Below are 26037 nucleotides of genomic sequence, written 5' to 3' on the forward strand. Positions count from 1 at the left end.
GGCTGCAGGGGCGGGGGGGAAGGGGGAGTGGAGTACAAGTTTAATACAAGTTTAACAGAATCACTACAGGGCTCATTTAAAGCTGGTCTTGCCTAGAACAAAGTGAATGACAGATTGCTGATGTAGGAAAAGTATTAAAAGCTTTTCTTTATCTCAGCATTACTTTAGGGGGTCAGGAAACTTATTTCAGACTTTAAATAAATCTGGCTTTTCTGTGGATGTGTTAAGGAAAGGCTAATTCTTTTAGATAATGAGTATAAGACCATAAAGTATCTTTTCAAGGGAGATGTTATCCTTTCTCCTATTATTCTCTTTCCTACCTTGTCATTTTTCCTTTTTTTTTTTTAAGAATTATTACTTTCATTACAAATCTTTTTTTTTTTTAATATTTTTATTTATTTCTAGGAGAGAGAGCGAGACAGCGTGAGCAGGGGAGGGTCAGAGAGAGAGGGAGATACAGACTCTGAAATAGGCTCCAGGCTCTGAGCTGGCAGTCAGCACAGAGCCCGACGCGGGGCTCGAACCCACGAGCCGCGAGATCATGACCTAAGCGAAAGTCGGACACTTAACCGACTAAGCCACCCAGGTGCCCCTACTTTCATTACAGATCTTAACAATTTAACGATTTCTGTACTTTTCCTTATAAGAATAAAAAAATGGCAGCTGATGTCCAAAATTGGAAACCAGGTAATCAGACAAAAAAAAAATCACATTTATTTCAATATTTCAAAGTGCAAAAACAGCAAGTCAATTCACAATGTTTCAAGATACAGTTTTAAGTATAATGAAAACTAGATCTACAGAAATGAAAGAGTAAATAAAAATAAAGCTCAGTTTTTTAAAAAAAAATTCAAGTAACCTGAAAACCTTTAGACTCATTCCACTTACAACAATTCAGAAATGCCTTAATTTATGGATACCAGTAGTACTTTGCAATCCAAACTGACTTCCCAAAGACAGAGACTCACCTCAAACTGGTCAGCATAGGACGAGAGGAGAAGTTCTTTGTGCTTGCTCTTCCTGGTTCGGCAGCCTCACTCACACTGTCGTTTGACGTGGTTCAACCTATGACAATTTGATGGTTAGGCAAATTCTAAAAGATGTTTTAAGTTCAATATGAGGCCCACACCCTGCTGAGAATTTATAAAATGGCCACTATATACTTAAAAGATTTTAAAGACCAAATTCAACTTCAGGACTATGGTGTTATTGGGGGAAAGATATAGATGAATACTTCTTCCATAACTTCAAACCTTTCCGTTAGGTTAGCAACGTGGCCTTTGAAACTTCCTCATGAAAATTATACTTCAATATCTACTTACTTATTTCTACACGTACAGACCTTTTATGTAGAGTAGAAACAGGTCCCGCTAGGAAGATGATTTAAGGTTGTTAATGTCCTTTGTATCACTTGGCAGCCAAGACGCATATTCATTTCTGCTCCACAGAAGCAATGTTAGCTATTTGCTTCAACTCAGGAGAAGTGTATCTTCAGGAAGGTTTAGAGGAGATATTTATTTAGTCTTTTTCGCAACCTTCTTCATCTTTTAATTGTAGGCAATAAATTGAGAGTCTCTCCCCAAAATTCCATCCCACTATGTAAATGTTGAGTCATAATTTCCAGTGAGGTTCGTGTGGTGGAAATGATGATGCTGAGAACCAGAATAGAAAGGGATCAGATTTAAAGGGTTGACAGGAATGTCATAACAACTTATGGACATCAATAGTTTCTATCAAACGAATGGCCATCCATGCCCAAAGAACAACATGATCACATAAAAGCATGATTCCAATGAAAAATCCAGTTCCGAGAATCAAGAGTTTCTAAGGGATGTGAATATTCAGCGTCCATCCCAAATGGAGCCTGAAACTCATGATGAATTTTATGAATATATTTGTATGTCCTTTTGTGATGTAAGAGCCTGTGCAGAAAACAGGGCCAGGTGTCCTCAGTCATTGCACAGCCTAAGCATCTTCTCAACAGCAGACACCATCTTGGCATTCTTTCCCAATCATAAAGAATATTAAAATACTCTGTAAAATAATAAGCTCCACAAATCAAAGGAAGCTGGATACAAAAGTGATTAAAGAGAAGTACTTTAAAACCATTTCTATTGGTTTTCCCATGTTTCTGGTTTATCTTTCTGAATTTTGTACTTTTTCATGTACAGTATAAATTGAAACAAGAATTCAGGTAAAGAGAACAAGAAATAAAGGGCCTCATGAACTATCAGGGTCCCCATGTTGCAATCTGGAACTTTGTATAATTATTCAACATATCGTTCCAAGCATTTTTATATGGTTCTTGTAGAGGGTTCTCAGGTAAATGTGAATTTACATACTCCACAGCCAAGGATGCTGAACTAAAGATGCTGATACTTTCATTTGTTGCCATGTTTCAAATCTCTGCAGAAAGCCTTAGAATTCTGGATGACGGTGTGGGAACTGCAGGCCAAGTCACCTCAACTATCCTTTTTAAAGGGAGCTGGTGTTGTAATGGATGTTGAGAACTAAGTACAATATATTTTATTTCCACTGTTGTTAAACCTTGCCCAATCTACTCACGCTCCTGTTTGCTAGAAAGAACAGTTTTTCACTGGACTTTTGAAAGATAGCTATGGCTGGACTCAATTAAGACGAATGTTCTTTCTATACCACAGCCAAAGGCCTAGTTCTTCTTAACGGTAAATTTCCAATGTCCTCAGTAATTGGTATGTATGACTTTTATGTTTTATCACAAAACCATCAATTTCTCTTAGAACTTGAAATTCTCATGTAATCTTTTTTACTTTCTTATAGATCTCTGTTTTTGTTTTTTGTCTCATTCCCAACAGATTTAAATATTTTTTCCTTAATCTTTGAATTGATTCTTTCTAATAAACAGCTTTTGGTTTTATATTAATCCATTCTTCTAGTTTTGTTTGTTTTCCTTTTTTTTTTTAGCTTTTATTTTCACTAATTCTCTACTTTTTTTTGGTTCTTTTTCTTCTTGACAAGTCAAAAGTTTATTTTCTGTCATCTGTCATATGATGTTTTTTCCTTTTTATTAATTGCCATGTAACTTCTCATTGTTATGTTGATATCCTTCATGATTTGGGGATTATTCAAAATAGTGTTACTAAGAATCTTATTAATAGTGTTATGGGAGATCTTAAAAATTCTTATTACAAGGAAAAAATTTTTGCAACTATGTGAGGTGATGGATCTTACCTAAATTTACTTTGGTTATCACTTCACAATATGTACCTTAATCAAATCATTATGGTATATGCATTAATCTTATACCATATTATGTCTCAATTGTATATCAGTAAAACTGGAAAAATTTAAATTTGAAAAACTGTTACTTGAGTTTGCAGTGGTTACTTTAGGAAGTAGGTTCGCTTTTGAGTGTCAAGTTCTAGTTTTATAGAATGTGCTCTATGTTTTGACTTATAGGAAACTTTATATGTATGATAATTTTTAACAGTTGTTTTTTTAAACCAGCTGTGGACAACAGATGTTACTCAAACACTTAAAACACACAAATAAGCCATTTTTAAATGGTCTCCTTTTCAAAAAGTTTATCAGATCAAAATACACTTTACTTGCTCTTTATTCAAACATGTGTCTTTACAATTCTCACTAGAAATTTTTCTACAAAGCTTTTTTTGAACATAAATTTCAATCGATAAAATCCCATTTCATCATTGACTTCTATCACAAAAGCACACATTCACCTATCCAGAAAGGAAGCCCTAGTTAATTTAATGGACAGTATTTAGAAAGCTTTCGGATTGGCTTTAGTCCCATGGCAATTGGAAGGTTAGAGTTTTCCATTGTAATTCAGCTAATTCTGCACCTTGAGACAATGTAACTAACTTTGAATTTTGTTAATATTTTGGTTTCATTAATCTGTACAGGAGAGATTTCTAATACTTTTTTTTTTGTATAGGAGACTTACCTTGGATTCTCTCCACAGTGTTGCAAAGCAGGTTTTTGTCTGGTTTAGGAGTCACTACTGGGGGATCTTCACTGTGAATCATGGTATGGGAAGCTCTTTGTCACCTTTGCCATGGCCATTTTATTTGTTTTTCCAAGAATTATGGATTGTGGTTTAGGGCTACAAAGGAAGTCATGAAGACAGAAATGTATTAGACATGGTCACATTCATCCCATAGTTTTTATTCTGTAAGAAGTAATAAGACAAATACGGGAATAATTCTAAAACTATAGGGGCGCCTGGGTGGCTCAGTCGGTTAAGCGTCCGACTTCGTCTCAGGTCATGATCTCATGGTTCGTGGGTTTGAGCTCCGCATCAGGCTCTGTGCTGACAGCTAGCTCAGAGCCTGGAGACTGTTTCAGATTCTGTGTCTCCCTCTCTGCCCCTCCCCTGCTCATGCTGTCTCTCTCTCTCTCAGGAATAAATAAAAAAAACATTAAAAAATAAAACTATAATGTTAATGATCACTATCACAAGACAGATGGGCATTAAGGGAGAAGCAATTTATTTCCTAGCTGAATAATGTCAAAGGCTTACTTTTAACTGATTTCACATTGGACTGAATTGGAAACTGAATAGCCAAGTATCAGACACTGTAGTTATAGCCATAGAAATTAGACAGTATGGAGGATGGAGGGGAGGACCAAAAAAAAGGTAAAAGAAAAAAGAAGGAAAAGAAATCTTTGTGGCATGTTGACTTTGAGGTGTTAGAAAACCATTTATGCTACTGGAAATGTGCCAGAAATCATCCACAGTGTGATAAAATTTGAAGCCAAAGTGATAGTTGACTTTACCTAGGGCAGAGGATAGAGCCTGGGGGGCAAGGGCAGAGCAGTGTTTCTCACCGTGTAGTCCCCAGACCAGAAGAAGGATCACACGAAAGCTTGTTAGGGAAGCCAGTTTTCAAGTCCCATCCCAGACCCACTGAATCAGAAACTGGGGACTCAGCCCAGCACTCTGTGTTCTGTGTCCTGATAAGCTCTCACAAGGGTGCTGTGCACACTAGACTCGGAGAATCACTGAGATAGAGAAAACACCTGTAAGAAGCAGAGGACTCTGGCTTAAGATTTATAAGGCTGAAGAAGACAAAAAGCCTCAGAGTTGGCGAGGATCCACAAGAGCCAAACATCCACAGAAGCCGCGGGAGGAGGAAATTTCGAGAATGAGACAGCCAGTATTGCCAAATGCTATAGACGTTTAGTTCTAGGTGGGGCATTTGTACTACTTCACGGAGTTCTGACCTTGTGCAAGCCTGTTAAATTTTCTGAGCCTCAATTTGCTCACCTGTAAAATGAATCTGGAATCATCCTCTTCCAAACTTTGTAAGGTTTTTGAGTGAATCAACTTAGACGTCAATTAGGAAACCAAACAAAGATTCGTGAAGTAACTAACCTTTTGATCCCCATCGCTATTAAATTTGGCCACAGTTCTAAAACCTAACCTCAGTGCTAAAGTTCTCAAGATTGGTAATTTTGATATGAATGCTCCTATATACTGGCACGAGTTAAGTGACGGTAGAGCAGATAGTGGAGGAAAACATAACGTGCTTCGATATCAAAAACATACGAGTCCTAAAGGATTGGCATGGGTGGTGGAGATGCCTTGTGTCCTGGATACGCATGTGTATATCCTCCCACCTGGAAGTAGAACGTTTAGGATGGCTGAGTCAACACTGTGATGGTTTGTTAACACTGAAAATACACAGATGGGATTTGAGTCATATTTCTGAGGATGCAACAGAGCCCATACTGATGAGGAATTTTGTAAGAACTATAAAAATGATGACAAATATCACTTACTCAGATCTAACAGAGAAACTGAGGTATACAGTAGTAATGCTTAAGGTGAACACTAAGCACAGAAATGGAGTTTACCACCTATATGATATTATTTGTTAGGCATTTAAATTTCTTGCTGCTCCAAATTTTGTCCCCTGACAATCTTCCAGCATACTCGTAATTCTTACTATTTAATTGCTCCTTCAGGGCCATCTCATAAACGCTTACTTAAATAATGGAACAAATGAGAGACTGACGACCTATATTTACCTAAATTGAATATATGCTTTATCTAAAAAGGGTAGCAGCTTCTTAGCTACAGCATTACCTAGAATATATGTATATGACTTAATCCATTGTTAACTGCTAGCTTAATGCAGGGCTTTACTAGTGTCTGATCTGGTAGGGAGAGGTTTCGTGTAGTGAAAAGGAAGGAAAAGGCCTGGACTTTAGAGGAGTACCCTTCGCATCTAGGATATGAGGGAAACTGCTAGAAATAATACTGAACTAACCTGGATGCTCTATGAATTCTGAAATATTAAAAGGAAGTGAATGAGGAAAGAAGTAGAGCCACTTGCAAATTTTGCATACTTCACAATACATCCTCTAAGAAATCTTATGGGTCCTATCTGGTTCTTTCTCTGCAGAGAGATGAATCAAATGAACAAACATATAACAAAAAGCAAAAGTCAAACAATTCAAAATAAAGTACAAAAAAATCCCATTCAAGGAGACCCTATAAGGCCATCCCTTTAATCCTAAATTCTCCTGCTTTCTATAATTGCTCCAGACTCTCTGCCTTGAATCTACGTAATTTTTCCCCAGCCCCCCCACCCCCACTGGGCAGTTTTAACCTCTCAGGCTAAGTGCTCCCCATGTTTGCAAGAAGTTTCTTCCTTGGAGAGATGGGTGATAGAAGATTGGAGAAATAGAGGTAAGGAATTTTCAATCTCCCTTTAATAAAGCTTGTCCTGATCACTTCAAAATCTCCCTGGGATCAGGTCATGTGATGCTTCTTTAAGAAACATGGGGTGGAGAGGTTTGACTTATTTCCTCTGCCTCAGAACCAAAAAGTAAATCCCGAGGTTCAAATTCAAACTCTGAAGTATCCCTCTTCTCTCCTGGTTTTCACCTTGCTTGTATGCTATTTGGAGCAACAAAGACTTCAGTGTGCTAGTGCTCTGTGATAGGTGTTGGTCAAAGGCTACTGGAGCTCTGAGGAGGTAATAATTTATATTGCCTGTGGAGTAAGGGAGGCTTCAAGAACCTGGTGTTTCTGAAACTGCATTTTGAAGAAGTGGAAGTTCACGCAATACTCAGGGAATAGTATCTCCTCCAAGATGGAGTATGGAGTGAATGAAGAAGAGGGGCAGAAAAGGCAGGCCAAAGTCTTATTATATTACCAAGGGTCTTAATTAAGTTCCTTGCTAAGAAAATTGGAGTGACTACCGTAGGCGAACAAAGCCAACCAGGAGAATCTTTGTTTATGCTTTGTAGATAATTTTTCAGCAGTGTGGAAAACAGACTTGAGAGTCACCATTAGGGTTATGTTTGTTTTATCATATTTGACCCCGTGGGCCTATAGATATGGGTGTTATTAGAGCAGCTGAAAGGTAGAGCTGGTATTTCTCTTCTGAAGACCACTTAGGGGTGACTTCAATATGTGGAAAGATGACAAAGGATTAAACTAGGAACGTTACCATGGCAACAGAGGCAGGGACAGGTAGAAAGATTTCAGGGATAGCATGGGAACTGTTAATCCATGCCCCCTGTACTTTATACTGTTAGGTCATTTCAAATAGTACTTACTCGGTAGGTGAGTCTTTCTCTGACTCACCCTGGCAAATGGCACGTGGGGGCTGTTTCCTAAGCAACTGTTGTACCTAAGGCACGTTCATTTGTTTGTCCATTAAATTGCCAGCTTCTTTAAGAGAGGGATTGTTATTTTTTTCATCGCTGTTTTCTTCGAACCTTCTAATGACCTGCAAAAATATGTGCCGGAGGGTTGCGGAGTAAGTGGAAAATGGACATTCATGAATGACAAGATTACAGGCTATCTGGCAGTAAAAGCATGAACATTAAAGATTCAGTGACAGCAAGGTACTACAGTGATTGCCATTCAACCTACCCTTTCGTGGCGATTTATCTATTTCTAAAAATCTTTATAAAGCTGGTAAACTGCCCATCCTACAAATAGCCAGAGTACTAGCTCCAAATTTATTTATTTATTTTTTTTTTTTGGCTTGGCTGATTTCATAGAGCGGCTATTTGCAAGAGAAGGTCTTGGCGTTGGCCAAGACCCTAAACGTGGGAGGAACCAGTTTCGACATCATTTGCAGATGATTTACAGACACGACTTCAGTCCCTAAGTCCAGACTTCAAACCGGTGTGCCGGAACCAAACCGCCGACAGTCGAATTTCAGCCGGGACGCCCTAGTGTGTTACGACGCATCGACTGCTTTTGCCTGGAGGAGGCCTATCAGAAGAGGACCGAGCACCGGGAGGCCAAGGAGAGGAGGCGAGTGAAGGGCTTTCTCGTAGGGAGGGAGCTTGAGCTGCCGAGATTCGGGAGGCCGCGCTGGGCCTGCTGAACTAGGCGTCCAGGCGCATCGGAGAGTTCAGTCATGTCTGCACACTCGGTGATGCGCGCCCTGCGCAAGAACAAGACCCTTCGCTACGGCGTCCCCATGCTGGTGAGCGCAGGGAGCAAAACATATGGGGCGGGACCCCGGAAGGGGTGGGGCGGGATCCCGGAAGGGGTGGGGCCTCGAGGTCGGCTGGATCCTGGCCGCCAGTGTCTGTGATGCGGCCGGACGGGAGCCGCATCTTGCGCTAAGAAGGGACTTCTAGGCAGTCTTAGGCCTCTGACCCCGCCGGTAGTGGGCTCTCGAGTCCCCCTTTTATCCTCCCTAATAGTTACCAGGGTGTGCTTTAGAGAGCGAGGTTAGAACCAGCTTTTATTCCAGTCTGGGTGATTACTAACCTTGCATTCTTAATCTCCTGCTACCCTTTAACGGTGCTGTGGATCGTTGGAAATAGATATATTTACTTAATTTACCTGTACAGTTTCGGGCATCTCCATATTTCAGCTTACTGATTTGTGAACAGGTTTAATTCTTCCCAGGTTGTTGTTAGGAGTTAAATAAAACCTTGTGAATTGAGTGTTTAGCACGGTGCCTGCCACACTGTAACAGCTTTTCAGAAGGTCGCTGAATTATAAGTAATCATTTTAAGGCACATTGAAAGTAGTTTTGGTGACTATATGTTTGCGGTACAGCTCTACACTGGGTTCCCTGAAGATCTCATTCATTTTTGAAGATGCAGGTTGAGACTGACATAACGCCAACCAGAGTTGGAATCCAGCCCCACAGCTCCCCTTACCGATCCACCTTGGCAAGTTACTTTGCTTCAGCAAGTCTTGATGCCATAGTAAATCAAACCGTTTCAATAAAGCATGTGGGTAAAAGCCACTTTGTTTTAAATACATAATAGCTTATTACTTTGGTAAGGATGTTGGTATAGTGGAAGATACCAGCTATTGGCATTTTAGCAGAACAAAAGGAGAGAAGTGACCTTAAAAGAGTTTGAAGAAAACGATCTTAAAATGTAATGTAATTATATTTGTGTAGATGACAGAGCATGTGTAAAAACCGTCCTTTCTATGGATTCCTCTGTCCCCAAATGGCGATCCATTCAGAAGCATTGTGATTGTGGCCACTAACCTGAGGTCACCTGCATGTGCCAGTGAATGCCAGTATGATTTTGTTTCTTATTTTTCAAAAGCACCAAAGCCAGATCTTAAAACCACTGTTCTTGAAGTACCTTCTAAATACTTAGGGGTTTCCTGTTTTGTTTTATTTCTTGGAATGGAAAGTACCGTAGTAGCCTTTCCCCCAAATGTGTTACTCTATACTGGTCTCGACGTCTAAAGGACCATGTTTCAAAATATGAATCCTAGATATATAAATAATATTGAAGAGGAAAATGTTGAATTCAGTACTGTGAAACCCAGCACTACTGGAAAGACCTCAAAAGATACATCCTTTTCATTGTGTATCAGTCAAATGTGCCATAATTACTATACTACATTATCTTCAAGCTGAAATTATTTCCTTTCTTGGGTAAATATTAATGCTTCATAGGAATCTTCATTCAGCAGCATACAGAAGAGGACTTGGAATACCAGATGTACGTTAATACTACTTTCCTTCCCTTCTTGTCCAAACGAGGTCAAGTGAAGGTATGGGGTACTGATTCTGGTATTTGGTAATGGGCTAAAACGTTTCCTTGTAATAGTATATACTGCACTTACCCTGAACAGATGAGTGATAACTCACGAGGAAAAACAATCTATTGGATTTCATATAAGCTTTCACTGTTGGCATTTAGATAAGTAATCAATAGCTAGACTGAATTCTGCGCTTCTATTTTAATTGTTTCCTTTCATTGTTTCAGGTGCTGATTGTTGGAGGCTCTTTTGGTCTTCGTGAGTTTTCACAAATCCGATACGATGCTGTGAAAATTAAAGTAAGGACTGTAATTGGTGTTCAGCATGCGTCTGTGTATGTGTATGTTCTGGTTTAGATGTGTGTATGCAGTCTGAGTTTTGTCTTACTTTGCAAGGTGGCTATATAATCTTTGGGCTCTTCCCTTATTCTGTAAAACGACATTAGTGATGATACGAAAGTGAATCATGATAAAGATTTTAGTAATCTTCTTCATCATTAGAAAATTTGCAATACTGTGTTCTCCAATAATATGTGCCCTGGCATAGTTGTTTTTAGGATTTAGGAGGGACTAAAGAATTTGGGACAGTTTCACCTGCATTTTATTACTCCATTTCATATGGATATCAGTAATTTTATAAATTACATTGATATATAAACTATACTGATATACTAACAGTAAAAGAAAATTATTTTTTGTTATAAATAATGATATGTATCTTTTTATAGATAAACATATTTATATATAACATATATACAACACATATAATTTTATATATATAACATGTATGTATATGTTATATATATAATTATATGTGTTGTATATATTTGTATATTATAAACATATAAGTATATGAAATTTACAGGTGAGGAATCTNTGGCTATTTTGAGGTAGTGTTAGGATTCTCACCCTCTGTGATTACACAGTTACTTACAAATTCAAGCCAAGTGTTACATAACAAACCTTTTTTGTGGCCATTTCTGATATTTGAATTTTTTCCAAGTTATTTATATATGATAAATATATATAATATATTTAATATTTATATTATATGTAACTATAAATACATATGTGTGGTGAAATATATATATATATGATTTACTACCAATATTACTGAGGTCTGCTAATGAAATACATATCATATATTAATTAATAATCATTGATAGGGAAATAAAGAGTAGTAAAGGCCTATTTAATTTTCTCAGTTAATTTTATGATTTAAGAGAAACACCAATTCCATCTAGTCTTAAAGATATTAGATATTAGAATAAATATTAAATTTAAAAAGAATGTGTGATTTCTGTGGGGCAATAGAGCAGTTGTCAACTGTGGTAAAACGTTTCTGTTACCATCCCACTTATTTTATTAAGGACTTTTTTCCCCCTTTTAAGATGGAAGTTATAATAATCTGACTTTTGGAAGTGGAATGACATGTACGTATTTGAAAAATAATTGAATATTTTTCATTTGTGTTTTCATGTGGCAGATCCTATGGATAAAAATTCACGAAATGAGTTCTTTCAAAGCTTGTGGCATAATTTAGGCTGGAAAACNCCAGGCGCCCCGGAAGACATCCAGTTTAAAAATGTAGTCAAACAAACTACATCATTGCCCAGTAAAATGCTATATCTGAATTTTGCATAAAACATTACTAGAACTTTATTTTTACTTATTTTTTAATTTTTTTAATGTTTTATTTAATTTTGAGAGAGAGAGAGGCAGCAGGAGAGAGGAAGGGGCAGAGAGAGAGGGAGGCACAGAATCTGAAGACAGGCTCCATGCTCTGAGCTACCTGTCAGCACAGAGCCCGACGTGGAGGTCCAACCCATGAACTTGGAGATCATGACATTGGCTGAAGTCAGATGCTTAACCGACTGAGCCACCGTGCTCCTTTTTTTAACATATATTTTTTTAATGTTTTATTTATTTTCGAGAGTGAGAGAGAGGCAGCAGGAATGAACATTACCAGAACTTTAAAGAGAGGCATACAATTTAGACTTGGGAAAGGGGTATCAAAAAAGGTTTGCTATAAGCATCAATCTTGGAATTATGAACCTAAGAATGAGTAAGTGTTGGGGCGCCTGGGTGGCTCAGTCTGACTCTTGATTTCAGCTCAGGTCATGATCTCACAGTTTGTGGGTTCATGCCCTGTGTCAGGCTCCCACGTGCTGACAGCACAGAGCCTGCTTGGGATTCTCTCTTTCCCTCTCTTTCTTTCCCTCCCTTGAGTATGTGCGCACGCTCTCTCTCTCTCTCTCAAAATAAGTAAACTTTTTAAAAAATTGAATGAGTGTTAGCTAAATGTTGGAAATGATTATATTCTATAACCCAGGGGGAGTATTGGGCATATCGTCAGATGTTCATTTTAGAAATCCCTCTCTGGCCAAGGATGGGACAAGATGGATGGGGATCGAGCAGGGTGGGAGGGGAGAGATGAGACTCGTTAGGACGCTTTGCCAGTGGACAGTAATGGAACTTGAAATAAAACTTTTGCAATGAAGATAGAAATAAATGGGTTCCAGAAAAAAATTTGATAGTATTTTGATGACTAGTGTGATGTATATAATATAGAAAAAATGAGTAAGCCTTGCATAGCTTGAGGTTTGGGTTTTGTGGACTCGATAAATGGTGATGCCTTTCACTGAGTTAAGAGAGAAGAGAGAGATTGCATTAACGGGAGATGTGTAGAAGATGGCGTTAAAGTAAAGAGAAGAAAGGTGAAATAGAATGAGGTTCGTTGCAATTGAGAGGACAAGGTTGGTTGAAAAGGTTGAGAGGGTGAGGTTGGTCAAGGTCTGCAGGAGGAGGCTGAGTGGACAGAGTTCATGTGAGAAGGATCAGAGGACAAGACCTGCTGAGACTGAGAAGTCGAGGTCGGTTGATGTTCAGAAGTCAAACTCAGGTGAAGTCAAGAGTCAGTGTTTGGGTGAGATTGAGTTCGGACAGGATAGAGGATGAGGTGGACTGAATGTGAGAGGAATTGACAGGATGATTAGTTGAGGTTGACCGGGGTTATAAGGGTTGAGAGGTTGAGAGCGAGGGGAATCAAGAGGACAGGATTTCTGAGATTAAGGTGGGGGGAGTCAAGTCCGAGGTTGAGAGTACAAATGCCATTGAGAAAGCCTAAGAGAGGATAAGTTCAGTTGAGAAATGTTGAGAAGGGTGGACAAAGACAGTATTGATTCAGAGTGACTGGCCATGTTAGTTTGCCTGGAACTGTCCTGATTTTAGGACTGAAAGTCTGGCATCCCAGAACATAGAAATTCCTGCTTTTCAGTCATAGGTAAGGAAAGTGGAAAGGAAAGTACAGAGACCAAGAGGTGGGCTAAAAAAATGAGCTGAAAGCAATAGCTTTCAATTTTAGTGTGAAATAGATACGGCATGGTTTATCTATACCATTCATTTTTTTTAAGTTTATTTATTTATTTTGAGAGAGACAGAGGGCAAATGGGGGAGGGGCAGAGAGAAAGGGAGATAGAGGATCTGAAGTGGGCTCTGGGCTCACAGCAGAGAGCCCAACACAGAGAGCCAGACGCAGAGAACCTGAACTCATGAACTGAGATCATGACCTGAGCCACCTAGGCACCCCTTATCTACACCATTCTTAGTGATGGTGGTTCTTTTTTTCTCCTGACTCCTAATGCTAACAACCATGGATCTACAATAATAGATCATCCATTGTTGCATTGCTCTAAGTAGTATGACCTAAGTGTGCATTTAAGTACATTATAATCCTGAGTATTAAGTCTTTTTTCCCTTTGAAATAGTCCTAATATAATTCTTAACATTGTAAATGTTGTGATCATATTTTCTAAGATTTAAATAATGAGAATGAGAACAATTACAATACCAATGCCAGCATGGTCCAAACATCACTGAAAGAGAAAGCCAAATGACTGTGTTATTTTTTTAATGTTTACTTATTTTTGGGAGAGAGAGAGAGAGAGAGAAAGAAAGAGTGAGCGAGTACGCACTAGCAGGGGAGGGGCAGAGAGAAGGAGACACAGAATCCGAAGCAGGCCCAGGCTCTGAGCTGTCAGCTCAAAGCCCGACATGGGGCTTGAATTCACAAAACACGAGATCATGACCTGAGCCGAACTCAGACACTGAACCAACTGAGCCTCTCAGGCACCCCTATCCTTAATATTCTAAAGCTTTACTATTACTCAGTTAAGAATGGGTTGTTTTTGTTTTGTTGTGGTTATTTTTTCTTGTGTTGTTTCAGTCTGAGGACTCATGCTTTTCTAAATATTATTCAGTTAATTACTGGTCAATTATTTAATATTATCCCTTCCTCCATTCTCTTTGTTCTCTAATTCTGAAATCCCTAACAGACCTATGTTGGGACTTTTACATGTAGCTTTCATTATAGACCTTTTATTTCCTTCATCCTAACTCTTGTACATTGTTCTAATGGTATTTCTAGTGTATCAATGGTCTTAAGCTGTGTTCAGTTACTATTCTGCTATTCCATTTATTTTAATTTGGGTTTTCTTGTTGTTTATCAGTTTCAGCAATCACATTCTTCTTTCCTCAACCCTTTGCCCCTCACAGGTAACATGGCATCATCTCCTGTTCACTACTATGGAATCCTGTCTAATTTTTTCTTAGATATAATGAAGGTATAATGAAGGTCTTATTTTTTGTTTTCAAGAGCAACACTATATTTATTAGTATTTTTATGTTATTTATATGTAATAGCATCATTTAGGGTGATTGTTAACAGCATGGGCTCTGGAGGCACAGCGCCAAGTGTCAAAGCCAGTTTCTTCCTCTTCAACAAGTGATTCGAACTCCTGTCTCCCATTATCTTCACTCGTGATCGTCATCATCATAAAGATCTGCATAAGTTTTTGTGAGAATTCATAGAGATAATGTATGTCAAAATGCCTGGCATATAAAGAGTGTCGGTGAATACAAGCTGCTGATAATTATAGTAGGTGGTAGCACTATGTTGTCATTACATGATTGGGTGGTTGGGTCATGTGTTTGTCATCTGCCACACTATCCCAGCCATCCCCGATATAACTTTTTACCTTCAAAATTGAGTCTAAGAGACTTGAATAACTTATGGCTCCTCTTTCTTTTCTACAGATTGATCCTGAATTAGAAAAAAAGCTGAAAATGAATAAAGTGTCATTGGAATCAGAGTATGAGGTACATACATTAATATACTTTGTATGTTAGTATAACCTCTCTTTTGTAACAGTTTTCCTGGTCAGCAACTGATTCTGTCTGTTGTAAGGTTAACTTAAATGATTACTAGTGCAGAAAAAAATTATTTACCTTAAACAGTGTGGTTTTGGGGTAACTATGTAGTCATTTGAAAAGAAAATCAAGATGGATCTATATTTCATATACTATAAGTGAAGGAATTCTAGATGGAACAAGAACTTAAAAATTAAAAAAACAATGCTAAAAATATAAGGATAAAAAAACGGAGATCCTTTTTGGGGTCTTGAGTCAGAAAAACTGATTTAAATGTGACACAAAATTCAAAAACTTTAAAGGGAAAGATTGATGAGTTTATATACAAAAATTCAAAAGTTCAGCTTAAAAAATGTATATAAAGTCACTGGTTAAATGAGAAATCCTAAAACTATTGTTTATCTTATCATGATGAATTAATTTATTTAAGTATGAAGAGCATCTACGGATCAATATAGAAAAGTTTAACAATTTAGTTGGCCAGTAGGAACATGGGTAAAGCACATAAAGACTGCAGAGAAAAGGAAGTGAATATCATTCTTAGACATATGAAGAGATACTAAACTTATGGAATATTAGTTAAAATTACAATGAGGGGTCATTTTCCACCCATCTGAGTAGCAAAAATTGAAGTGTTTATTATAGGATGTGATGAGCAGGGTGTGCTCCATTTCTTAGAGTTTGTCCATTTTTTTGACTGTGGATCACATTTTCCCATTTCTCTGTATGTTTGATCATTTTTGCTTGAAAGGTGAACATTTATGAATAATATATTGAAGACCATTGATTCTCATTTTAGCAGGCAGTCCAATTATTGGCTGATCATTTTGAGCTTGGTTTTGTCTTTTTATTTTAAAATAAAAAATTTTTTTAATGTTTTATTTATTTCTAGGAGAGAGAGAGAGTGTGTGAGCAGGGGAGGGTCAGAGAGAGAGGGAGTCACAGACTCTGAAACAGGCTCCAGGCTCTGAGCTATCAGCACAGAGCCTGACGCGGGGGCTGAACCCACGAACCGTGAGATCATGACCTAAGCGAAAGTCGGACGCTTAAACGACTAAGCCACCCAGGCGCCCCTGGTTTTGTCTTTTTAAGGGAGGATCTGTGCAAAGACTTTGGTGTTCCCTAAACTGCTGTAACTCTATGGGGCTCATTCTCCACATTGTCTCCGCAGAGGATCTTGTCAGAGCTTGGCTCTAAGCTCTGTCGGAGTCAGCCTAAGGCAGGTCTTCCTTTTGGTCTAATCCTAATTTCTGAAGAGTGGCTTTTTTGGTGTCTCAGCTGTATGTCAAAGGAGCAACGAGGTATTAAAGAGAGGCCTCCACTCTCGCGGGGCTGAAAATCCAATACTGACACTGCTGTCTTCAGCACTTCTTGATTCTGTTTCATGCTCAGTTCTGTAGTGGTTGGTTGTTACGTGGTAAGCCTCAAGTGGTCTCGCCCACCCCGTGTATGGTGTCATCCTCAGTGACTGTCCACGTCCCGCAGGATTCCACAGGGACTCTTCCATTTACCAAAGGTCTGTGAAGACTTGCAACACTTTTATGTGAAGTTGTTCTGCCAACTTGCATCCCATCTAAGAATCATTCTTCAGTTCTCTTGAGCATATGTCTTATGTTATCTGAGTAAAGGCCATTATTCTTTCCTCAAACCTTTTTATAACTGAAATAATTTCATAGCTATACTTTAAAATGATTTACTCCCCTGCACATTAAATAAGTAGAATTCTGCTCATCCACATATATTTAATACAGACTTCCTATAAGTGAAATTTAGAGAGTGGTTCAGTTCACTACATCCCCACTATTTATTCAAAGCCTGTAACTTGCTGCTTCTCGATGTGTAAGTACGGTGTCAGTAGTGATGCTATCGATGGTTTGTTTGGGAGTAAATTTTCCTTTAGTTATTTTGGAAACCATAGAATTTGAGAACTGAAAAAACCATGGAGACCATTTGGTCAAGCCTTTTTGTTATTGTTTAGGAAGGAATTAGTGCCCAGACGGCTTAAATCACATGCCCAAGGTTATACAGCTTCTTAGTAAAAGAGAGATGCTTCTTTTTATTTTTACTACTGTCCATGTAAATTCATATCATTTTCCTTATCTCTGGATATAAGCTATTCTGGGTTCCCTGAGTCTCTTTATCTATATTATTTTATCAGTAATTCTAGAACAGTTAAAGCAATTGTAGAAAACTTGTCAGAGTGGTGTTGAAGGGTGAAGAAACATTTATATTCTTTCCTCTATCCCACCTTAATTTCTCTTCTGAGAGACACTTCACACTTCTTGAAGGTACAGTGATCTAAGCTGTAGTTGAAACCAGGCTTTAGGGCACCTGGGTGGCTCAGTTGGTTGGCTGTCCGACTTCAGCTCAGGTCATGATCTCATGGCTAGTGGGTTCAAGCCCCATGTTGGGCTCTGTGCTGACAGCTCGGAGCCTGGAGCCTGCTTCAGATTCTGTGTCTCCCTCTCTCTCTGCCCCTCCCTTGTTCATGCTCTGTTTCTCTCTCTCTCTCTCAAAAAAATAGATACATTAAAAAAACCCCTAGGCTTTACTTACTGAAAGGGATTGGCTTATGGCAGCTCTGGGGAATGTCTTTTCATTCTCTGGCTCAGGCTCATTTCTCATGTGCAGGACAGACCATCTTGGTCTCTTTTCTTTCTTCTAGAAGGCTTTAGGGTCTCCACCTTTGTTTTTTCCCCTCTCACTTACCATTACCCATGCTAATGCATGCTTCTTCTTATGCTCATTCAGCCTTCATAGTTGGATTTTTGTTTTCCCAGCTTCTTCCCTTTCTTTGTATTCTCAGAAATAAAGCATGTAGAATTTTTATAATTTGGTAATTTTATTCTGATGGGGGGAAAAGGTGGTCTAGTTAACATGAATAGCAAGCAAGAAAAATTCCAAACCCTAAGAGATGTGCCATTTCTTCAGTTAGTATGTGTGTGATGTGCAGTTGATTTATTTGCTAAAATGATAATGGAGGGCCTATTGGGTTTTTTTCACTATTTATTCATTGATGAATCGATGATGTTCTAATCAAAGCTACAGGCCTCCCACACTAATATATATGCTTTACTTGTTGTGGCTCTACAGAAAATAAAGGACTCCACTTTTGATGACTGGAAGAATATTCGAGGACCCAGGCCTTGGGAAGATCCTGACCTCCTCCAAGGACGAAATCCAGAAATCCTTAAGACTAAGACTAAGGCCACCTAAGTTGATTCTTTTTTCTTTTTCTTTTCTTTTTTTTTTAAACAAAAATGTCATCAACTGGAATTCCTGCTACATATTCAGTGGGAAGAAAATTTCAGACCTGCAGAAGCCTGGATGTGAGTAATGTGATGACAGATAAAAGTCACAGTGACATCACACAGTGATTTTATGTCAAACCTATGTAGAAAAATAATATTGATCACAGGCTGATAAGAGTTTTGGTTTTACTTATAACACCTCACATGATATACTAATCAGTCTCCAAAGTATCACATGATGATTGCATTGATACCACTTCATTAGAAAGAACGTGTTAAAAAAAGACCTCTCCAGACTGAGAGAAAATATTGGCACACCACATATCTGCTAAAAGACTCCTATCTAGAATATATAAAGAGCTCTGAAAACTCAATTGTAAAAAAGCAAACAATCCAATTAGAAAATGGTCAAAACAATAAAGTGCCATTTCACTGAAGAGGGTGTATGAATGGCAAATAAGCACATGAAACCACATCACTAGTCATTAGGGAAATACAAATTCAGACCACACTGAGAAACCACTACATGCTTACTAGAACAGCTAAAATAAAAAAGTGACAATTTCAAATGCTGGCAAGGATGTGGAGGAACTAGATCTCTCACACGTCGTCGGTAAAATGGTGCAAATGGTCTAGAAAACTGTTTGGCCATTTCTTTAAAAACCACATAGGGGACTTCAGTTTCTGGTCCAACATATAAGGAACCTTGGAAGTCACACCTCCTGGCCTAATACACAGGGAAAGCTGAAAAACCTGAAAATCGACAACTGTTCTTTGATCCATGAGAGAATTGAGGACACAGGACAAAACCACCACTGGAAAATTGGAGACACAGGCAAATATAGAGGATCATAGGTTCACTGGAGGAGGAACCCTCTGGAAGGCACTGCTGGAGCCAGCATCAGGTAGGAGTGCTTGAAGGGTGATTGCCTAATTACTGGAGACGGAGCACGGACTAACTTGAGTTAAAAACTCCTAGAGACCAGGCCAGGGGCACACTTTTGTGAGGTTTATTTAGTTCCTGGCATCCCACCAGGTTCTTATAGTGAATATTAGAGGAAAATCTTGTGGTTTCAGTAGGGGGAGGAAAAATCAACTATTCTGAAATATGTCCCCTGAATTTTGTTCTCTGTAACAAAAGCCTGGCCTCAAAGGAAACTCCTGCTAAAGATGAATCACACTGGATTTTACCAGAGCCTAACCAACTCTGGGGCAAGGGAAATACCCAACATCAGCCCCTTCTAGCCTTCCTGTTACACCTAAATGGGGTGAGGGTGTGGGGAGGAAGACTGAGAGGTAGTAGTGAAGGTCATGCGGGACCATGGTCACTAAAAGACTGAGACCTAATAAGACTATAGAATGTTCTCCCCCTTCACATTACCACCACATCACTGAAGGCTATTCACCAGAGTTCTTTTACCCAGTCCAGCTGGATATCATGTCCAACTTTGAACAAAGAAACTACAAGGCACACTAAAATACAAAAAGCACAGTTTGAAAAGACCAAGCATTATAATCAGATTCATATACGGCAGGAATATTGGATTTATCAGATTGAGAATTTAAAGTAACTGTAATTAAGATGTTTAGAGTTCTGATGGAAAATAATACACAACGTACAAGAACAGATGGGTAATGTAAGCAGTGAGGTGGAAGTTTCACGAATCAAAGGGAAATTCTCAAAATCAAAAACAGTGTAACAGGAATGCCCTTGATGGGGTCATCAATAGAATAGACATGAATGAGGAAAGAGAAAGAGGGAAAGTATACCAGAAAGTAATCAAATCCATAAGAAACGGCAAAGAGCACTGATAAAAGGTAATTAGGTAATTATTTTTTAAGAAGTACAACTACAGGGGTGCCTGGGTAGTCCAGTCGCTTAAGTGTCTGACTCTTGGTTTTGGCTCAGGTCATGATCTGACAGTTGGTGAGTTCAAACCCCACATCGAGCTCTGCACGGACAGCGTGGAACCTGCTTGGGATTCTCTCTCTTTCTCTCTCTTTCAAAATAAATAAATAATTACAGTTACAATTTTCCCCTTTCTTAATTTGTTTAAGAACAAATAAATCACTTTCTATAAAATGTATTTTGAGGTCTACATATAGAAATGTAATATATCAGACAATATTATAGAGCAAAAGAAGGGAGTGGGAATGAGGTTTTATTGGAGCAAGGAAACGACACCAGATGATAATTGAATCGATGGGAAGCAAAGAAGAGAACCAAACATGATAAATAAGAAGGCTAATATTTAAGTTTATAAATAATTTTTTAAAACTTCTTCAAAATACTTAGAAGAGCATAAATCAGTTATAATATGTTTGTTGGACGTGAGATGCATAGATGTAATATGTATAAAAATAATAGCACCAAAAAAGTAGGGAAGGATAAGGTAAATAGGAAGAAAGTTTTTATATCTTACTGGAATTAAGTTTGTATAAATCTGAAGTAGATTCTGGTAAGTAATATGTATATTTTAAGCCCTAGAGGAAGCTTTAAGAAAATCACTCAAAAATGTAGTTAAAAATCATAAAAGGAATTAAACATTACACTAGAAAATATCTTCCTAATACAAAGGAAAGCAGTTAAGGAATAGAGACAAATACAAAAGACAGATAGAAGATAGTAAAAATAGATGAAAGTGTACTTATCAATTTACATTAATGAAATTTTTTTTAATGTTTATTTTTGAGAGAGAGAGAGACACAGAGCATGAGTGGGGGAGGGGCAGATAGATAGGGATACACAGAATCCAAAGCAGGTTCCAGGCTCTTAGCTGTCAGCACAGAACCCAGCACAGGGCTTGAACCCACAAAGTGCGAGATTGTGGCCTGAGCCAAAGTCTGACACCAAGTGAGCCACCCAGCCGCCCCTATCAGTTTACATTAAATATAAAAGAATTATATTCACAAGATTGACAGAATGGATTAAAAAAACATGATCTAATTGTATGCTGTCTACAAGAGGCTCACTTAAAATTCAGACACTTGTAAGTTGAGAGTATAAGGATGGAAAAATGTGTACCATGCAAATAGTAATCAAAGAGAGCTGCTTTGGCTGTCTAATATCAGAAAAAGTATACTTTGAGGCAAAAATTATTACAAGAGACAAAGAAGGACATTTTGTAATGATAAATGGTCAATAGTCAAGATATAATGATTATAAAACATATATACAACTAACAACACAAACCCAATAACATATGAAGCAAAAATGTAGAAAAAGGCAATTTTATAATTATAGTAGGAGACCTCAATACCCCACCTTTAATAATCTATAGAACAGCTAGCCAGAAGATCACCTACCTAAGTTAATAGAAGACTTGAACAACACTGTAAACCAACTTGACCTGACATCTGTGGATTGCCCAAAAGAGCAGAAGACATTCTCCAAGATAGACTTAATGCCAGGCTGTAAAACAAGCCTCAATAAATTTAAAAAGATTTCAGTCATACTAATTTCAAACATATGTAAGAAATCAACTATAGAGGAAATTTTGGAAATTTACATGTATGTGAAAATGAAGTAATTGAATGCCTTGCTGGTCAGAGAAGAAATCAAAATTGAAATAATAAATACTTTGAGGTGAATCCAAATGAAGGAAGATACAGCATACCACAACTATGGGATGCATCAAAACAGCACTTAGATGAAATGTGTAACTGTAAACGCCTATATCAAGAAAAGATTGCAAATTAGTGACTTAACCTTTCACTGTAACACACTTGAAAAAGAAGAGCAAACAAAACCAAAAGCAAACAAAGTAAATAAAGATTAGAAAGAGGTCAATGAAAGAGAACAGAAACGCAATAGAGAAATCCGTGAAACCAAAGGTTCTTTTTTTTAGACCAATAAAATTGACAAGCCTTTAGGTTGATTAAAATAAAAGAAACGACGCAAATTATTAAAATCAGGAATGTAAGAGGGGACATTACTAGCAACCTTACAGATATTAAAATTAAAAAAAAACTTTAAGGGAATGCTGTAAAGAATTCTATGCCAATGAGTTAGGTAATTTAGGTTAAATAAACAAGTTCCTAGAAAGACACAAACTGCCAAAACTGATTGAAGAAGGAATGTAAGTCTGAATAGACCTGTAACAAGGTACTGAATTCATATTTTAAAAAAAAAAATACCCACAAAGAAAAACCCAGATCCAGATGGCTTTGTTGTGAATTCTAATATTCACAAGATTCTAGCTGAATGCTAATATTAATTAATTAAAATTAATTAAAATATTCAAAAGAAGAATTAATACCAATTTTACAAACATTTCCAAAAAAGTAGAAGAAAATGGAACATTTCCTAACTCATTTTATGAAGTTAGTATCCTGATACAAATACCAAGCAAAGACATAACAATAAAGGGATTGACCAGTGCTTCCTGAGAATGTAGATGCAAAAACCCTCAACAAAATATGAGCACACTGAATCCAATAACATATGGAGAGGATTATACATCATGATCAAGTGAGGTTTATCTCAGGAATGCAAGACTGACTTTACATTAAAAAATTAGTATGTAATACCACATCAATAGAATTAAGAGCAAAAACCACATAATCATATCAAGATGCAGAAAAACACTTGACAGAAAATAAACTCTTTTCTGTCACAGAGAACTAGTGAGGAACCACAGTGGGGAACCTTACATTCTATAAGTTAAATATACGCATATCATCTAGGGAAATATTTTTAACTATTTGGTGGCCCAGTTTCCTCAAGTGGAAAATGGGAATAACAGTAGCAATGTAATCTATGTACAATTTGTGTACAATTACAATGTAACTCACATCTCTAGAGAGATGTGATCATAGTGATCATAGATCACAGAGATTACATAGAGATGTGAGTTAATTATATAAAGCTTAGAACGGAGGCATAGAGAAAGCACTCAACAGATGTTAGCAATTAAATAGGTAAGAATTGTTAGTAATAAAGTTCTTATCAAAATGTCACATCTAAAACAGTTTGTTAATAACATTGCACAGACATCTGTCAGTAGCAGTTAATCCTGTGTGGAAAGGTCTGCATGATCTATGTCTCTGGCAAACAGCAAAGTTCAGTGGGAAAATACACGAACTGATAGACTTGAACAGGAATCTTGTCAGTTTGTTAGATTACAGACATTACAAAGAGATTCCAAAGCTTACACACATTATGTAAGCCACTTCGGTCTCCGTTAACTTACCTGTGAATTGGCAGTTTTGTGGTTGTCTCGGCCAATTAACCTAGTGAGGTATGCGAGGCCCTCAGTAGGGAAACAGGCAAAGAAGACAGGCGATAAAGGAGAGGCTCTTACTAGCATTGACCAGTAGATGAAAAAGAATTTGCTTGCAGATGACAGACATTCTGTCTGAAGTCATTGCTTCAGATAATTCATTAAAAACATTTCTTTTTACTGGCTTGTTTTCTGCCTTTTGATCCTAAGGATCAAAACTGGGCAATGTTTAAACCTTCTGGCTGCCTCAGCAAATGAGAGGGGGGAAGTGGACGAACGATTTCTGCAGTGGGATTTTTTATTTCCTCTAGACTGTGGGAGTGGAGACCAGACTTTGAGGACGAAACGGTTGAGAGGCATGACTGGTCTATGATGCTCCCACCCGAAATCCCGGTGTGAGAAAGCCTTAGTCACTGCCTAGCGCCACCAGAGGGCGTGCTCAGACCACACAAGACCAAATTCAGCGGCTCCACTTCAGTGAAGCCCAGCTCTGGCACAGGGTGGCTCTCTCTACAGGGGTCCCATCATGAATCTGCCTGTTCTCTCTCTGCATTCTGCCTTTAGATACTGTGGGGCCAGGAGATTCCAGCCTGGGCGAATCGCCTCGGCTGCCTCAGCTACTGCGTGCTCTGTACAGAGTTGGGTCCCCAAGGACTGGCTGATGCCTTCAGCCCAGCAGAGCCATAGAAACCCTGCACTCCACAACCGGGACATATAACAAGCCACAGATGAGAAAACCTTCCACATCTGGTGCTTTGAGGAGCTTCCAACCAGCTGGGCTCTACTCCCGTTCATCAGCCATTTCCTCTGCCTTCATGCTTTTTGTTCTGCTGTCTCCTATTTTTTTCTCACCTCCCTCTTCCTTGCCAACATACATTAACCGCAGAAAACCAGGGCTCCTGAGCATCAGATTCCTCTGGGCAGTAATAAGCAAAGCTTCTTGCTGGTCCATTAAACCTGCTGCTCCGCAAACACACTGCTCCACACAGACATAGGTACACATACCCAGGCCGCACATGGTGGGCACCTGCGTGGGAAGGGACCCTCTGGGACAAGTGGCCCTGGTGGGCAGCTCTGAGGTCTGCCCTCAGCTGCATGAGTCACCAGTCTGTATCACTGCGGGGCATGTTTATTCCTATGCTGCAGAGGGATATCCTCGCAAATTGCCTTTTCCCTGATCTGGAGAATCTTTTCTGGGCAAATCAAAGTTTTCTTCAGGCATTGGGGAATAAGAAACTCCAAATCCTACACTGGACACTATGTGTGAGGAAACACCCCACTTTCAGAAATCCCAGCTCTTCACCAACAAAGGCTCAGCAGTGAGGTTCTTCAGGCTTGTTTGGTGATTTGGGTGGGAAGGGCCTGGGCGAGCAGACCAAGTACATGGAGTATGACCCTTTTTAAGCATACAGGAAACACATCTTGAAAAACCCTTGTAAAGGTGTCCACTCCCAAGCAGTTCCTTGGACTTTACAATATTGCGAAGGCCCCAGGGGTTGCCTTCTGTTTCCTATCTGCTGCTTCCCTTCCCCATTAAGGAAAGCAAGAAGCACACAGTTGTCATCCTTTCCCCCACTTTCCTTCGCTCTGCTGATTGCTTTTACCATGGTCTTTCTCTGAAGTTCTGGTATGTAAAGATCAGAGAAGCCTATAGATAGCCAAGTGCCAATCCATTCCATGCACTCAAGCCACAGTTGGCCCCAGAAAATAGTATCTCTTTGCTAGAAAAAAAATCTAGGCTCTTGTCAGAGCTAAAAGCCTCAGCTTCTCCTACAATTGATATAGGGCCTGCATTTATTAAGGTGTCAGAGAATGTGAAAGTTTCTCAAAAGATCACCCGTCTTTGAATAAGACCCTTATTCTACAGAAGAGGAAGATGAAGCCAGAGAAAAAAGACGAGTTGCCCAGGGTCACACAGGTGATCAGTAGAAGATTCTAGGCTGAAATTTAGTAATCCTACCAATTGGACAAATCCTCCTGTTCACTCTCAGTTTAAAGGGTTGGGTAAGGGACTGTTATTTGTTTCCAAAGGTGATAAAGCCTGCATGTCTCCATTTGTGACTGTGTGTGAAGGTACAGGCTCCTGAGAGCAGGTACAATGTTTTCGACCTTTATAACTGTGCTAGATGAACACGTGCTAAAAAATGTTTATTCAATGAATGTTAAAACAGGCTCCACTTATTTAGTGGACAGCTCCCCTAGGGGGCAGCACAGAGCCAGAGGTTTTAAAACCTTAGCTCACCTTCTTTGGATCACTCCAGCTGCTTCCCCCACCCCCCCCCAAACAAGGGGCGAAACTGCCTTTGAACAAATGAAGTGTGCCACAAACCTTCATAGCCCCAACTCGATCAAGACACCGGCATAGAAGA

The 26037-nt window shown here is 38.7% G+C and overlaps 1 protein-coding gene and 1 pseudogene across 2 annotated transcripts in view; one reads left to right on the forward strand and one right to left on the reverse strand.

The window, feature by feature from the left end:
* Positions 1–2534, reverse strand: part of LOC144233999 (methylsterol monooxygenase 1 pseudogene) — a 5172-nt pseudogene extending 2638 nt beyond the window's left edge. The window contains exons 1-2 of the transcript XR_013335831.1: positions 1343–2534; positions 969–1065 (exon numbers count right to left, since the gene is read on the reverse strand). The product of XR_013335831.1 is annotated as a methylsterol monooxygenase 1 pseudogene (transcript). The remainder of the gene's footprint in view (positions 1–968; positions 1066–1342) is intronic.
* A 5468-nt stretch (positions 2535–8002) lies between these two features.
* Positions 8003–18624, forward strand: COX16 (cytochrome c oxidase assembly factor COX16). The gene is made up of 4 exons (XM_077767090.1): positions 8003–8453; positions 10216–10287; positions 15082–15144; positions 18289–18624. The coding sequence occupies exons 1-4, from the start codon at positions 8385–8387 to the stop codon at positions 18409–18411; spliced, it is 327 nt and encodes a 108-aa protein (XP_077623216.1). The 5' UTR covers positions 8003–8384; the 3' UTR covers positions 18412–18624.
* Positions 18625–26037: the final 7413 nt, after the last annotated feature.

The sequence above is a fragment of the Crocuta crocuta genome, unplaced genomic scaffold, assembly GCF_008692635.1.
Source record: "Crocuta crocuta isolate KB4526 unplaced genomic scaffold, BGI_CrCroc_1.0 scaffold55, whole genome shotgun sequence".
NCBI classification, from domain to species: Eukaryota; Metazoa; Chordata; class Mammalia; order Carnivora; family Hyaenidae; genus Crocuta; species Crocuta crocuta.